This window comes from Ctenocephalides felis, unplaced genomic scaffold (genome assembly GCF_003426905.1).
Source record: "Ctenocephalides felis isolate EL2017-DRISC unplaced genomic scaffold, ASM342690v1 CF-g0.4_SCAFFOLD_03573, whole genome shotgun sequence".
Taxonomy (NCBI): domain Eukaryota; kingdom Metazoa; phylum Arthropoda; class Insecta; order Siphonaptera; family Pulicidae; genus Ctenocephalides; species Ctenocephalides felis.
This window is the reverse complement of record NW_020539727.1, coordinates 10,256,856-10,271,129: the sequence shown is the minus strand read 5'-3', so window position 1 is coordinate 10,271,129 and position 14,274 is coordinate 10,256,856. Positions and strand designations below refer to the sequence as shown.

The 14,274-nt window shown below is 27.4% G+C and overlaps 1 protein-coding gene across 1 annotated transcript in view; it reads right to left on the bottom strand.

Moving 5' to 3' along the window:
* The window catches only part of LOC113389014 (ribosomal protein S6 kinase alpha-5-like), a 155,062-nt gene extending 141,569 nt beyond the window's left edge, over window positions 1–13,493 (bottom strand). Inside the window, exons 1-2 of the mRNA XM_026626048.1 lie at window positions 12,617–13,493; window positions 10,084–10,650 (exon numbers count right to left, since the gene is read on the bottom strand). Coding sequence (XP_026481833.1) covers window positions 10,084–10,603 — 520 coding nt within the window. The 5' untranslated portion in view covers window positions 10,604–10,650; window positions 12,617–13,493. The remainder of the gene's footprint in view (window positions 1–10,083; window positions 10,651–12,616) is intronic.
* Between the last annotated feature and the right edge of the window lie 781 nt (window positions 13,494–14,274).

The window sequence follows — 14,274 nt, the reverse complement described above, 5'->3', positions numbered from 1 at the left end:
TCTATATTTTTACTACTAGATATCACTACTGCTTGAAGCCATGCTGACCCAGTTGGGATTCTAACCTACACCTTGTGTTAAGATAAGTCACATATATTAAAAACTAAAAAAAAAGCTATATATGTCTATTAGGGTGGTCCTTATTATGGACATTTTCGAATTTCCTTGCTCCGAGAAGCTCAAATGCTTCCAAGTTTTAGCTCTTAATATTGGCTTTTAAATAGTGCGCAATTCAATCGTTTTGTATGGAAATACCATGGATTTTTTTTTTTAATTTTAAAAATGTTTTTAGATATAATTTTGCTAACAAATGAATGAGTTTTATTCAAATTTCGACGCTATACAAAACAAATTATAAAAAACCTGTTTTGTAGAGCGTCGAATTTTCAATATAAGATGACACGGATAGTTACTTTTAATTCATTTGTCGCTAAGTTATACCTAAAAAACATTTTTAAAATTTTCAAAAAAAATTCCATGCAAAAACCATACGAAGCTTTCATTGAATTGCGCACTATATAGTATTGACTAATATTAAGAGCTAAAACTTTTAGAAATGTTTTTTGATCAATTTGGAAGCATTTAAGCCCCTGGGAGCAATAAAATATGAAAATGTCCATATTAAGGACCACCCTAATGTCTATAGATTACGCAGAAAAAAAATATGAATCATTTTTAATACTAATTTTGTACTTTTCCAATTATAGGAAAGTATTGCTATTTAAAATATAGGTTTGTTGCATCATTATTAAAAAATCATTTCAGAAATATGGATTGGACAAAAAATTTTATAATTTAAGCCATTATTTATTTCAAAAAAAATTCTTCAAAGAGTGTTTGAAAAACAATTTACATCATGAGAGAACCCTTATTCTTGCAAGAACTGGTGCAACAAAAAAAATGCAAGCGTTTGTTAAATTTTAAATAAAAATATTTCCATTTGTACCATTTTTAGCTAAAAAGGTGTGTAAAAGTTATAAAATAAGTACCGTATCAAAAACTCGCAGGCAAAATGTTTTACATACCAAAATGTAAAACAATGTAAAGATGTGACGATAATATCTTTTTTATTATAATCTTGTCGCAATTACATTTGTCTTGCCAGTTTTTTTTTATTATCTCAAGTATTCCAAAGCGAATAACGGTTTCATAAAAAATCAACTTGTTTCATATATTCTGATGAAGAAAGTGGGCGCGGCCTGGTTTTATTTGATTTAATGGAATTTGTAATACTTCTATATATCACTTTTAATAGTTGTTTATCTGGAAAACAACTGCCCTAACAACTATCGTGTTAAGAATACAGTTTTATAAATTAGATTTTAATCTAAATCTATCGATTAAAATTACTGTTATATTTGTAGGATTATAAACAAAAACTTTTATTCAAAATTAAGCCATAACATGCTCTAACGCTTTTGATAGTTCCAATATTCAAGCGTAACGCGCATTAGAGGCTGCTTTCCATTCTTAATTAGCTTTTTTAAATGTTTTTGTAATTTTTTATTTACAACAATGTGTAATTTTATGCAGTATAATTAAACTGTGAAAAAACGTACCAAAATTGGAACGATTTTAGACGTAGAATCATTTACATTGGAACGCATTTACGTCAAGTAGCCGAATCGGTAAGAATGACACCGGTCAGAGTTTATCATTGTATATAGTATTTTTTAAAAATAGTGAAAACTATACATTTCATGAATTGTTTTAGATATTGCACATTCTGTCCTAGGATGTAAGACACCAGTCTCGGACAACCTGATGTCAAGCAGTAGTGACATCAGTTTTCACTTCGAACTAGAGATGTTAACCAAGTGACCAACACCTGCATGAGTGGAAAATTCATCACTATTACAAAAATTGTACTAACACATAGAGATAAGATAAGTTTGAGTTGCTCATCTTTATTCTTACTACTTAGAATTCATTCTAAGACCTCAAAGAAGATTATGATTCTTGAAGGACTTGCAAAATGTATTGGAATTACAGTCCAAGTTATTGGATCAAAAATGGAAAATAAATTAGTTATCAGTTTCAGACACAAATATAATTATTAAAAGTATTTTTGTAATAGAATTTAGTAGTTCTGAATAAATAATGTTTGATTATATATAAAATAAAAATAATTAGGAAATAAATAATAGTATTGGAATTATTTGCAAATGCCTACAAAAAGCAATTTTCACTTGAAGACAAATTTGAGATCTACAACCTCAAGAGGAAATTTGATAACATACTGCTTGATATCGAGCTGGCTAAGATTGTGATCGAACCCGGTACGAGGTGAGTACCAAACCAGACCCTCAGAGTTTCAAGGACAAAGCTCTTTTTACTATACGTAGTACCGATAGAAAATGTTTTTTTTGCTTTACTATTTCTTATACGGAAATAAAATATATTTACACAATTGAACGCATACACAACAATTTTCCGCATTTGAGTTCAATTGATTATTTAACCATATAAGTTGTTGAGATATAAATTTTCCTTACCGTTTTCTCATAAACTACAAACAAGTATAATAAATTTATTACATTGTACATATTACAATACATTGTAATAAATTTATTAAATAGAAAAATCACAATTATAAAATACAATTGCAATTTTCACAAATACCAAATTTTATACAAATACCTTTCGTATTTGTTATAACCTTATAACTTATATATTTTACTTAACTCTTATTTTTAAAACAGAAAATACGTCTGCATAAATGATGTTCAGACAGAAGTGAGAAATATTAGAGCCGGAGATCCTCAAAGAAGTGTTTTGGGACCAACATTATTTCTTCTATACATAGCCGATTTTCCTGGGCATGGCATCAATATATTGTTCATCAGATTTATATCAACAGAGAAACTAGTAATAATCTCAGCTCACTAAGAGAATAGTCAACCACTGGGTTGCATTCTAATAACACTAGGTTGTAAAACGTATACAGTTTTTATTGGTGATCAATAAAAAAGAAAATGCTTGAAGTAGAATTAAAATTGAGAATTGACTCTAATTTAAAACATGGAAAACCGTTTCAAATATACCAGCAATAATATTATTCTTAAGAAATATTTTTAACATCGTATCAGAACTTTACGAGCCCTACCCTGACTGATCGACTTAACACTTTATATATGGCAACCCAAATGGTTGTCCAAATTCTATGTGATGAATTTATTACAATTTCTGTAGTATTAAATTATTTATGATACGAAATTCTCAAGACAATTTGGTACTTCTCAAATTACAGATTATCCAGAAGATCCAGAACTATTTCTCTTATAATGACTTCTTGGTTCAGCAACGACGGTAAAGTGCAATTCTTTAGGAAACATATCTATCACTTGGAAACATATTTATGTTTTCCACTCCTGCTTGACATTAAGCTGTCCAAGAACCAGGAATCTCACAGCTCCAAATAATTTACCAACCATATTTAATTTATCCGAATGACCTTTTTTATTTAAACTCCTAAGGTCTTCGTTCTCAAACTACATATATGAAATATTTTCATGCTTCAATAATTTAAGTATGCGCCACATGATCGCCTTAATTGGATTTATAACGGAGATTATTATTAAAGTAAATAAAAATGCCGCTACATCCGAAGAAAACGGTATAGGAAATTGTTTTCTAAATAAAAGATTTTAATTTCACTATTATAATAATAAATAAGAAACAATTTAGTAGCGGCATGTATCACAAAATTTTTGGTGTACCGTAGTAATTGAATAATAACTACCGTGAAAAATTTAATAATTTGGAAATCATGACAATAAATGATGGATATGAAAAATAATAGAGATATAAAGCAAATATATAAGAATTCAAATTTGAAAACTTCTAAAATTGTGACTATAAAATTTTGATAAATTAACTATTCAGGACAATTCCCAACGAAAGACAATTGTCACTTAAAATCATATTTGAGATCTACAACCTCAAGTAGATATTTGATATCATACTGCTTGATATCAAGCTGGCTATTGAACTTCAAATGGCTTTTAACTTTTGAAAATCGGTTCAAGAATTTGTTCAAGTATGAAAAATTAAGCGTTTTTTAATAATTATAAAGAAGCAGTAAGGTCACTGTTTGAAAAAACTTCGACTAGAGGTCAAATTTTGGCACAAACGCACATACTTTGGTGTCAAACAATTCAGAATGACTTAAAGTGTTTTGTCTGTGCCACGTAGTTAACGCAGACTTCAGTTTCAAAAGTCAAAAAAACAAGTCCGATCCAAATTTGTTACCCCTTCTACATGGTAGCAACTTTCCGGTGTAAAAGCTCAATGCCATGAAGATTGCCGCCTTCATGGCCAATATAATAAAATCATTAATGTAATATTTAATGATAACTCATCCACATGAGTGCCATTTCTAGATAGAATTTACATCAAAACGCCGAAAAGGAGATTTAAAAAAACTATTTTTGACGCCATTTTTTCAAAATGGCGGGGACTTGCCATGAAAATTCGAGATGGTAAAGTTGAAATTTGTAAAGAGCACCTCAAAATCCGAGTACCATACTGGCAAAACGACCAAATGACAAATGAATAAAATAAGTCTGATCCAAATTTGCTATCCCTTCTACATGGTAGAAACTTTCCGATGTAAAAGCTCAATGCCATGAAGATTGCCGCCTTCATGGCTAATATAATAAAATCATTAATATAATATTTAATGGTAACTCACCCACATGAGTGCTATTTCTAGATAAAATTTACATCAAAACGTGGGAATGGAGATATTTAAAAAAAACTGTTTTTGACGCCATTTTTCCAATATGGCGGCGACTTGCCGTAAAAATTCGAGGTTGCAAAATTTGTAAAGAGCACCTCAAAATCCGAGTACTATACTGGCAAAACGACCAAATGACAAATGAAAAAATAAGTCTGATCCAAATTTACTACCCCTTCCACATGGTAGCAACTTTCCGGTGTAAAAGCCCAAAGCCATTAAGGTTGCCACCTCATGGCCAATATAATAAAATTATTAATATAATATTCAATGGTAACTCACCCACATGAGTGCCATTTCTAGATAGAATTTACATCAAAACGCCGAAAAGGAGATTTAAAAAAACTGTTTTTGACGCCATTTTTTCAACATGGCGGCGACTTGCCGTGAAAATTCGAGGAGGCAAAGTTGAAATTTGTAAAGAGCACCTTAAAATCCGAGTACCATACTGGCAAAAGGACCAAATGACAAATGAAAAAATAAGTCTGATCCAAATTTACTACCCCTTCCACATGGTAGCAACTTTCCGGTGTAAAAGCCCAAAGCCATTAAGGTTGCCACCTCATGGCCAATATAATAAAATTATTAATATAATATTCAATGGTAACTCACCCACATGAGTGCCATTTCTAGATAGAATTTACATCAAAACGCCGAAAAGGAGATTTAAAAAAACTGTTTTTGACGCCATTTTTTCAACATGGCGGCGACTTGCCGTGAAAATTCGAGGAGGCAAAGTTGAAATTTGTAAAGAGCACCTTAAAATCCGAGTACCATACTGGCAAAAGGACCAAATGACAAATGTAAAAAATAAGTCTGATCCAAATTTGGTAGCAATAATCCGGTGTAAAAGCTCAATGCCATGAAGATTGCCGCCTTCATGGCTAATATAATAAAATGAAAACACGTCCGAACAGTTTACAAAGCACATAGAATTAGCAAATCGAATTTTCTGACCAAACTTCAACAAAGAGTTAACACGTTGGCGGCCAGTAGAAGTTTTCAGCAAGATACAAAAATTGATAGTCATTTTATTGTTAAATTGGTAGTGATATCCGAAATTTGATTAAACACCAGATTATCATATCAGATAATCGTTATGTACGATGAATGCTATAGCATCCACGTCAAGTATTACGCCTTTATTTTATCCAATGTGCTTGCCCAAACTAATTTATCATTTATATTTGCATTACCTAAACCAAGAATCAGTTATTACCTTTACAGATACAATAATTGCAAATACATAAGGTAAATATAAAATTAAATTCAAAATATATGATTTTAAAATTTGAATGACATAGCAATAATATCATTCTGCACGGCATTGAGAGTGAATGCTATAGCATTCACGTCCGCACAGATGAAAAATCTATATTTTCAAATTGATACATTAATTATGACAATATAAATTTTTTCTTATTTCAAAGATTACACATATCTAAGGTATCTCCAACAATAAACTAGGTCACGTTATCAGAAAAAATACAAAATTAAATCGACCTAGATATTTAAGGAAGCCCCCACGACGCGCGGAGTCCTACACCGATGGCCATGAACGCAATATAAAAATGGGTTTATGAAATACCTCTATACATTTAATTCAAACAAACGTCTTCGAAAGCGATTATCTAATAAAATCGAAATATGCTTTTTAATAAAGAATTAAAAAAAATGTCCAATGTCGAAATCGTTGTATGTATGTTCAACGAAAAAGTGCTTATGCAACTGTAATTAGAGTTAGAACAAAAGAGAGTAGGTTAGAGTAGAATTACTTTCGTTGTACGAAATTATTTGGAAATTAAAATTACGACAATGTAATGCCGTGGGATTTAGTTAAAAAGGAAAGAGCATTATATATGTTGACCTATTTTCTAAGATAATGTAGAAGGAAAAAAATAATTTATATTTTAATAACCTCAAAAATATATAGTAACCACAAATAACACTTCAATAAACTTACGGGTTTTACACGGCGCAGATTTTCCATTTTGTTTTGTTATTTATTTTATTATACAATCAAAGAACCTTCTAAGGCGACACGGCGACCAATCACAATCGACCCGTATAGACATGATATCATCGAGAGCGAATGACGAATCATTGGCACTCGACTCAAGCGTAACGCTCTTCCGTTGCATTTGTACAGATTTACTCCCTAGTCGATGAGGACTTACTAGGAGATCTATTTTCTAAGATTATATTAAAAAATAAATAAAAACATAAAGTCTATTTGAAAAATATACTTCCAAATTTGATGACGCATATTTCACTTTAGAAGAAATGTAATTACGTTAAGTTATTAACTTGAACTTGTTACTTCTTATATTTCAAATAGAACTTTGAAGAAAAAAAACATTATTGAAAATAATATGGCATGGGAAAAAAGAACAAGCTATTTATCTATAATAGATGGTTATCTATTTTGTAGGATTACTGAAGGAAATAAATAAAAATCCCACTTTAAGCAACAGGATCTGATTTAAAAAACGATCTCTAAAATTAGATATTTGTTACATTTTTCTTGATGAAGATAAAACTGCTACTCATTATATTTCAGATAAACGTTTTAGCAAAATAAAAATGAAGAATTTCAAAAAATCATATTGAATTATGATGTGACAAAAAAAAAAGAAACAAGGTAGAGATGGCGATCTAGTTTTTAAGAAAATATGAAAGAAAATATGTAAAAGATCAAGTGAAAAAAAATTAACTCCAGAACTTGATCTTTGTTAATTTTTTTGCTCTAGAAGACTGAATAAATATATCAATTAATTAATTATATCGGCAAAATAAAACATGAAGAGCAAAATATATAAAATAGTTCGGTAAAAAACAATAAGGATTATAATATACCGTGAGATTTTTTTAAATTTAGATAGATTTATTTAAATCAAAAATAAAAGTCATAATTTAAAAAACTAAATTTGACTGAAACCCAAATTAAAAACCAAGATATTAAAAATTTCCATGTACATTTTTATTTAGTTATTTGAACTAAATCTTAAAAAGGTTTTGAATATTTGCCTAAAATTGCATTTAATTTTAACCAGGTTTTTTATTTAAAAAATATCTTGATATGTAGTTGTTCAAGTTTTATCATAAAAACTTATTTTAAGAAAAGGAGTTTTACCATAAATGAACAAACTCTTTTCAATTCAAAGTTTAACAAAATTGTTAGTAAGGAAGCAAATAGTTAAAATTGCATATATATCATTAAAATTTTAGGATAGATATTTTGGAGTTTTAATAAAAACACAATGATATTAGTGCCCATATGATTTATGTCTCACAATTTAAGAAATATATATGATAAATACCCATAACCTTGGCTCCATAAATTAACAAAACTTCTACAATAAAGCAATTTGATATAATTTTCAAGATAACACATTGAACCCATATTGATAATGAAACGAATTAATCAAATTTCATGAAAAACATAGTAGGTACATGAAGATAAAATTACTTTTGTAATTGATATATTTTTAAGTAAGATATTTAATAAGGTGAGTGATATTTTGTCTTAAGACGAAAAACATAAGTTTACAGATATCTGAAATGAATCCAATATAAATAGTTTTTTTTCTAAATTTCTAAAATTGTGACAATATTTTGTAATGTCAATTACCGAAAAACAGACCATCATTTTAAATAAATTTCGAACCTAACATCTTAGAATAATATTGAAGGAAGTTGATTAGATTTAAGTATAATTCCACTAATATAATTAGTTTAATTAATAAAGTATAGTTGTAAATGGCTAATGTACTACATTATGTACAACGCCAATAAAACAAGAAAAAAACTTGGATGAGCGCTTTTTTTTTTAAATTGGATCAGGATTTGTGAAGAAACCTTTATAAAAATACTGGTAAATTAACAAAAATTGAAACCAATCAGCAAATCGAAAGCGGTATAGCCGAATATAAATTATGCATTTTAAAACATTCATATAAATATATGTAATTCTAGAAACCCAAATCAATTCAAAACTATGCTATCAGAACATATGATAAACCTGAAGATAGTTGTGTCGTTCCTTAATACTTCTTGTGTCAACAAACGAAATTCCTCTCATCTTTTACATGTCACTTACAAAGTCATTATAAATTTCATCTCTTTCAAAAAGTAATTCTTTACAGTGTTAGAATCTTTCGTTCGTTATATCTCTTTCTCTATTTCTCATTCCTCTTTTGTTTCTTACACCACGCATCCACTCACTCTACCGTACGTGCCGCGTAAGTCTTGAAATCAGTTCAGTGTTCAATAAATTTTATATAATTTATTGTGTTTTTTCTGGTTTGGTATGTACATAATTTTCTAATTTCATTTGTAAATATTTTGTAGAGCTTCGAACAACGAATCCAAAAAGTAATAAAAAACAAAAAGTTTTTTTAAAAACCCATTTCTTTACTTATTTACTGTCGACGTTTCGAACTAGGTACGTTCCATCTTCAGGACATCAAGAAGTCAAGAAACGTGATCTTGATAAGATTTAAGCAAAAAATATGCTTAAAAAAAGCAGGAGATGATGGATTTAAATATTTTGTTATATAATCCACTCATTTATTTTTATCATTTTCATTTTGATTATATTGCCATATTTCTGTACATTATTTTTTCCACAATTTTATTCATTTTATATAAAAAATCCATCATCTTCTGCTTTTCTTAAACATATTGTTTGCTTAAATGTTATCAAGAACATGTTTCTCGACAGATGTCCTGAAGATGGAAAGTACCTAGTTCCGAAACGTCAACAGTGAATAAATAAATCTCTTAAAGTTTTAGTTCTTAATATTAACTTTTAGATTCAATCAAACTTTGTATGGAAATAGAATGGAAAAAAATTTGAAAATTAAAAAAAAATTGTTTAGGTATAACTTAGCAGCAAATTTTGAATAAAACTCATTCATTTGTTTGCTAAATTATATCGAAAAACATTTTTTAAATTTTTGAAGAAAAAAATTTATGCTATTTTCATACAAAACTGATTGAATTGCGCTCTATCTAAAAGACAATATGAAGAGCTAAAACTTTCAGAAAATTGGTTTTTATCAATTTGGAACCATTTGAGCCCTTGGGGGCAAGAAAATTTGAAAATGTCCATATTAAGGACCACCCTAATATGTATATATATATATATATATAAAGTTATAGGAAGAAAAATTAATAAACGCATACGTAATGCAGAAATCGCTGCTCATAAATAGACATTCCACAGCATAATTTGCTGTATAAACTTATAATAAACATATAAATATAAATAATCCAGAGTGTTCTATAAATGTCGTATAATCATGTATTTTATCACCTACAATCTAGTTTTATAATCGACATACCATGAGTGTTAATTCTGCTAATTTCCTCGAGTTCGTCGTCGAAATTCGTCGTGGTCCTTTCTATAGGACCCAGACAAATAACAGAATCGTCTTTTTGCACTGATTTACACTTAACAATTTCAACATTAATCCTTCCATTTTGTTCGACAATGCCGTTACTTTCTAAAACCGAATCGATATGATCAACACTTTCACGAATCTCCAAAACGCTGTTGCTGCTCTTATCACTTTCATAATTATTTAAATTCTTAATAGGATGATGGTTTTGGTTTTTGGTAAAACTGCCGCTCAGTTTCTGCTGCTTCCTGGGTGTATTATTACTGCTGTCCCTGCACCTTTTTTGGCCCCTTTTGGAGGGATGGTGGTGTCCATTGGTGGGACTCATTTGGTGGTTCTTTGTCGTCATCTCTTTATTGTGACAACTGTCCAGTGAAAGAGCATTTTTGTCGGAAGATTGGGATTCTAAGTCGCTGCCTTCGAAATAACCGCTTTCGTGATCCGTCTTTTTATGCAAGCCCATGTTTTTTTGAAAACTCCAAAATTAGGTGCATTCAGAGCGGGATTTATCTAAAATGATAAATGAAAAATCAGTTGTTTAAATTTAAATATTTTATTATAATATTAACTAAATATTTGTTCCTAATGTTCCAATTATATGAGCCTAAATATATTATTAAAATAATATTCATTTAAGCTCATGTGGTATTTCGACTTAATTTTCTATCCCTCTACATTTTTTTTTTGTAACAAAAAGTAATGTGGTAAAAATTCTGTAGTAATATTATTACTTTGAAATGGCTTTAAGAATAAATAAATAAGCAAATAAATAAAAATGCTTGAAGATGGACAAATACAATTCCGAGACTAAACCACAAAGATACAAAAAAAGTATCCAATTTTATCAGGAAAAATTAAAAATATTGTTTTCATAATATTAATAGTAAAATCTTTATTAAAAGTATTTTTTGTCCTAAGTGTGATTGTAATTAAAAAAAGTATTTTTAATTAAGTATACCTCATGTTTTATATTTCACGTAGGTATACATGAAATTTTAAGTAAATTGCGAATCTTTAGAATGAAATTAAAAAAAAATTTACCCCCTGATAAATTTTTGTCATTGATATAAAATGATTATAAATCATAAATTTCAATTGGAATATTTAATATTTAATGCAATCATATTTTTAATATTGTTTTATATATAATACAAATTAGTAACGCCATTTTAAAAACTAGTCACGCCATTTTATATGTAAAAACATAATATAATGCAATTTTATAAATTGGTAAAGCCATTTTGAAAATATTTGTAGATTAAATTTTATCAAAATCATGTCAAAAATTAATTAAATAAAATATGGTTTAGCCATAAATAAATTTTAAAATCTTTTATAAAATATAAATATTGATTGTCATCTTTAATTTGTTAATTTTTATTTATAAAATGTGAGTAACATGAAGCAATTTCATAAATTAGTAACGCCATATTAAAAATATTTGTTGATTAAATTTTATCAAACTCATGTAAAAAATTGATTAAATAAAATATTGTTTAAGCATAAATTAATTTTAAAATCGTTTGTAAAAATGATATTATGAATATAAATATTAATTGTAATCTTTAATTTGTTCATTTTTATTTATAAAATGTAATATGAAGCAATTTTATAAATTAGTAACGCCATTTTAGAAAATATTGTCAATGGCATTTACTAACTGTCAAAAATTTATAAAAAATATATTGTACAGGCCTAAATAATTTTTTATAATATAAAAAAATATTTTATAATTATAAATTTTAACTGGATTTGTCACGAAGCTCTTATTTGTCCATCCTTATTTTCAAAAAATAATTCAATAAAATTTTACAAATCAGGAACGCCATTTTAAAAATATTTGCAAATTAATATTTGATCAACTGTCAAAAGTTAATTGAATAAAATATTTTATTCTGAATAAATTTTCAAGTACTTGATGTTATAATATAATGTAATAATAAATTATTATTATTATTACTAATAATTATTACTAAAATATCTAATCTAAACTAAATAATAATTTTAACTAAAATCTTTATAAAAAATAATATAATGCAAATTCACAAATTAGTAACGCCATTTTGAAAAACTATTTAATAAACTGTCAAACTACTGTCAAATAAAATTACATTGAAATAATTTGTTTAAAAAATAATTTGTTTAAAAAAAACTTTAATAAGCACTTTAAAATTCATTGTCTAACAATAAGTGAAAGTAGTAAGGTTATGAAAATTAAATTCATTGTCTACTTTTACTTTACCATCATTTCTTAATATTGTAAAGCCAAAAAAATCAAAATTCTGAGACTAGTAATTATTATATTATACGGAAAATAACTTTGACTGTATAAATCAGAAAGGTAAGCTGAAATTTGAGACTCCAAATGTAAAACACTACCTAATGTAAAAATCATAACTAGTAATTTTTAATTTGACAGTATTTTGACAAATTTAGTGCAAAAAATAAATTGAACTACAAAGTCTATTATACTTACAATTTAGTAGAAGAAGCTGTCGACATTTCCAGACATTTTCGAAACTCAACAGTTTTGACAGATGGCCGTTGTTCACTTGTTGACACTTTTTTAACACTTTAGTAAGAAATTTAACAATTCCTTCAATCACACAGACACTTTTGTATTATTAGCACAAGAAAACACAATTTAAACCGATTTATTTAGTTAAGAAATAATTATTTTAATTATTTTTAAGCGAATGATGTCTTTACACTACGAAGTTCGAGCATCGACTGTCTTGGCAGATCTTTCAGATTCAAGCGCCAACATGGCCGCATGATGGCAGCACTGGAAACTACTAATATTAATTGTCAAAAAATGTAAAAAAATTACATTTATTTAATTGATTTAGTATTAAAACACGTTTTGGATTAAATAAGAATCGATTTAGAATATGATATTTATATTTATATAATTATATTTATATAATTCGTACTTTTTCAAGGTTGGTACAACGTTGAACTGTCACTTGATGGCGACACTTGTCAAAGTCGAAGAATTTATACAAGAATTTACAAAATCCTATAAACACGCTGTAATTATATTTCCCAGCTTATAACACAATTTATGTAAGTAATTACACCCACAAAATACTATCCTACTACTTTAATTCCAAGCTAAATCAAGTTTTATCATTTGACATTTGAGGTTATGTATCACACTTGTTCGATCTGCTCTACAATTTTAATTAATTTCACTACACCGTATTGCTATTTCAACTAACTTTTTACTACTAAAGTTTTCTAAATTTAGTACAAAATTATCTATATACAATATGTCCATATGATTTATTTTACAACCAAAGAAAACGAACTGAACTCATCACAGAACTGTAAAAATAACCAGATAATCTCCCCACTACAAAGGCAACGTTCTAAAACTATGATGACCTCTTTAATGCATATCGGTGCTTGGATTTGTTTTTTCTGTGTTTCTTCAAAAATTTAAATAAAATTTGATAATTGAGAGAGATAAATATACTTCTCACTAAATTTTACACAATATCTAATAATATAATATTTGTATACATATATTATTAATATTTATCGAAATATTAAACAAATTATATGAGATTCTTCAAAAATTTACTTAAAATTTAGTAATTCAAAATGTCTCGCTAAATTATTATTTATATAACAATAATATACATATATTATTTTACAAACAAATTTTATGAGACTCATATGAGGATTTTGCTAAAAATTACAACACAATACATATATGAAATACAAAAAATGCATGCTCTTATAATTATATATTTGATGATAGAATGCTATTAATAAAAAAAATCATTAATTATTAATAAATATATTGAATTTTAATGAATTTCTAAACAACTTCTACAAAATTGGAAAAAAATGAGTTGTTACTACAAAATAAGTTGCAGAATTTATTAGAATTTTAATAAAATATTACAAAATAAATATGTAAAATATGAAAATGCATGTTTTTTTATAAATTTAATGATAGGATTTTTTATATAAGTAATTTATTGTAGACTGTAGATAATTTTTATTAAATTTATAAATATTTGTTTGAAGAAAAATTGAGAAAAGAATATATTTAAACTATAAAAATGCATGTTGTATACTTATTTATATTTATAAAATTACTACTCCGATTAAGAATACCTAATA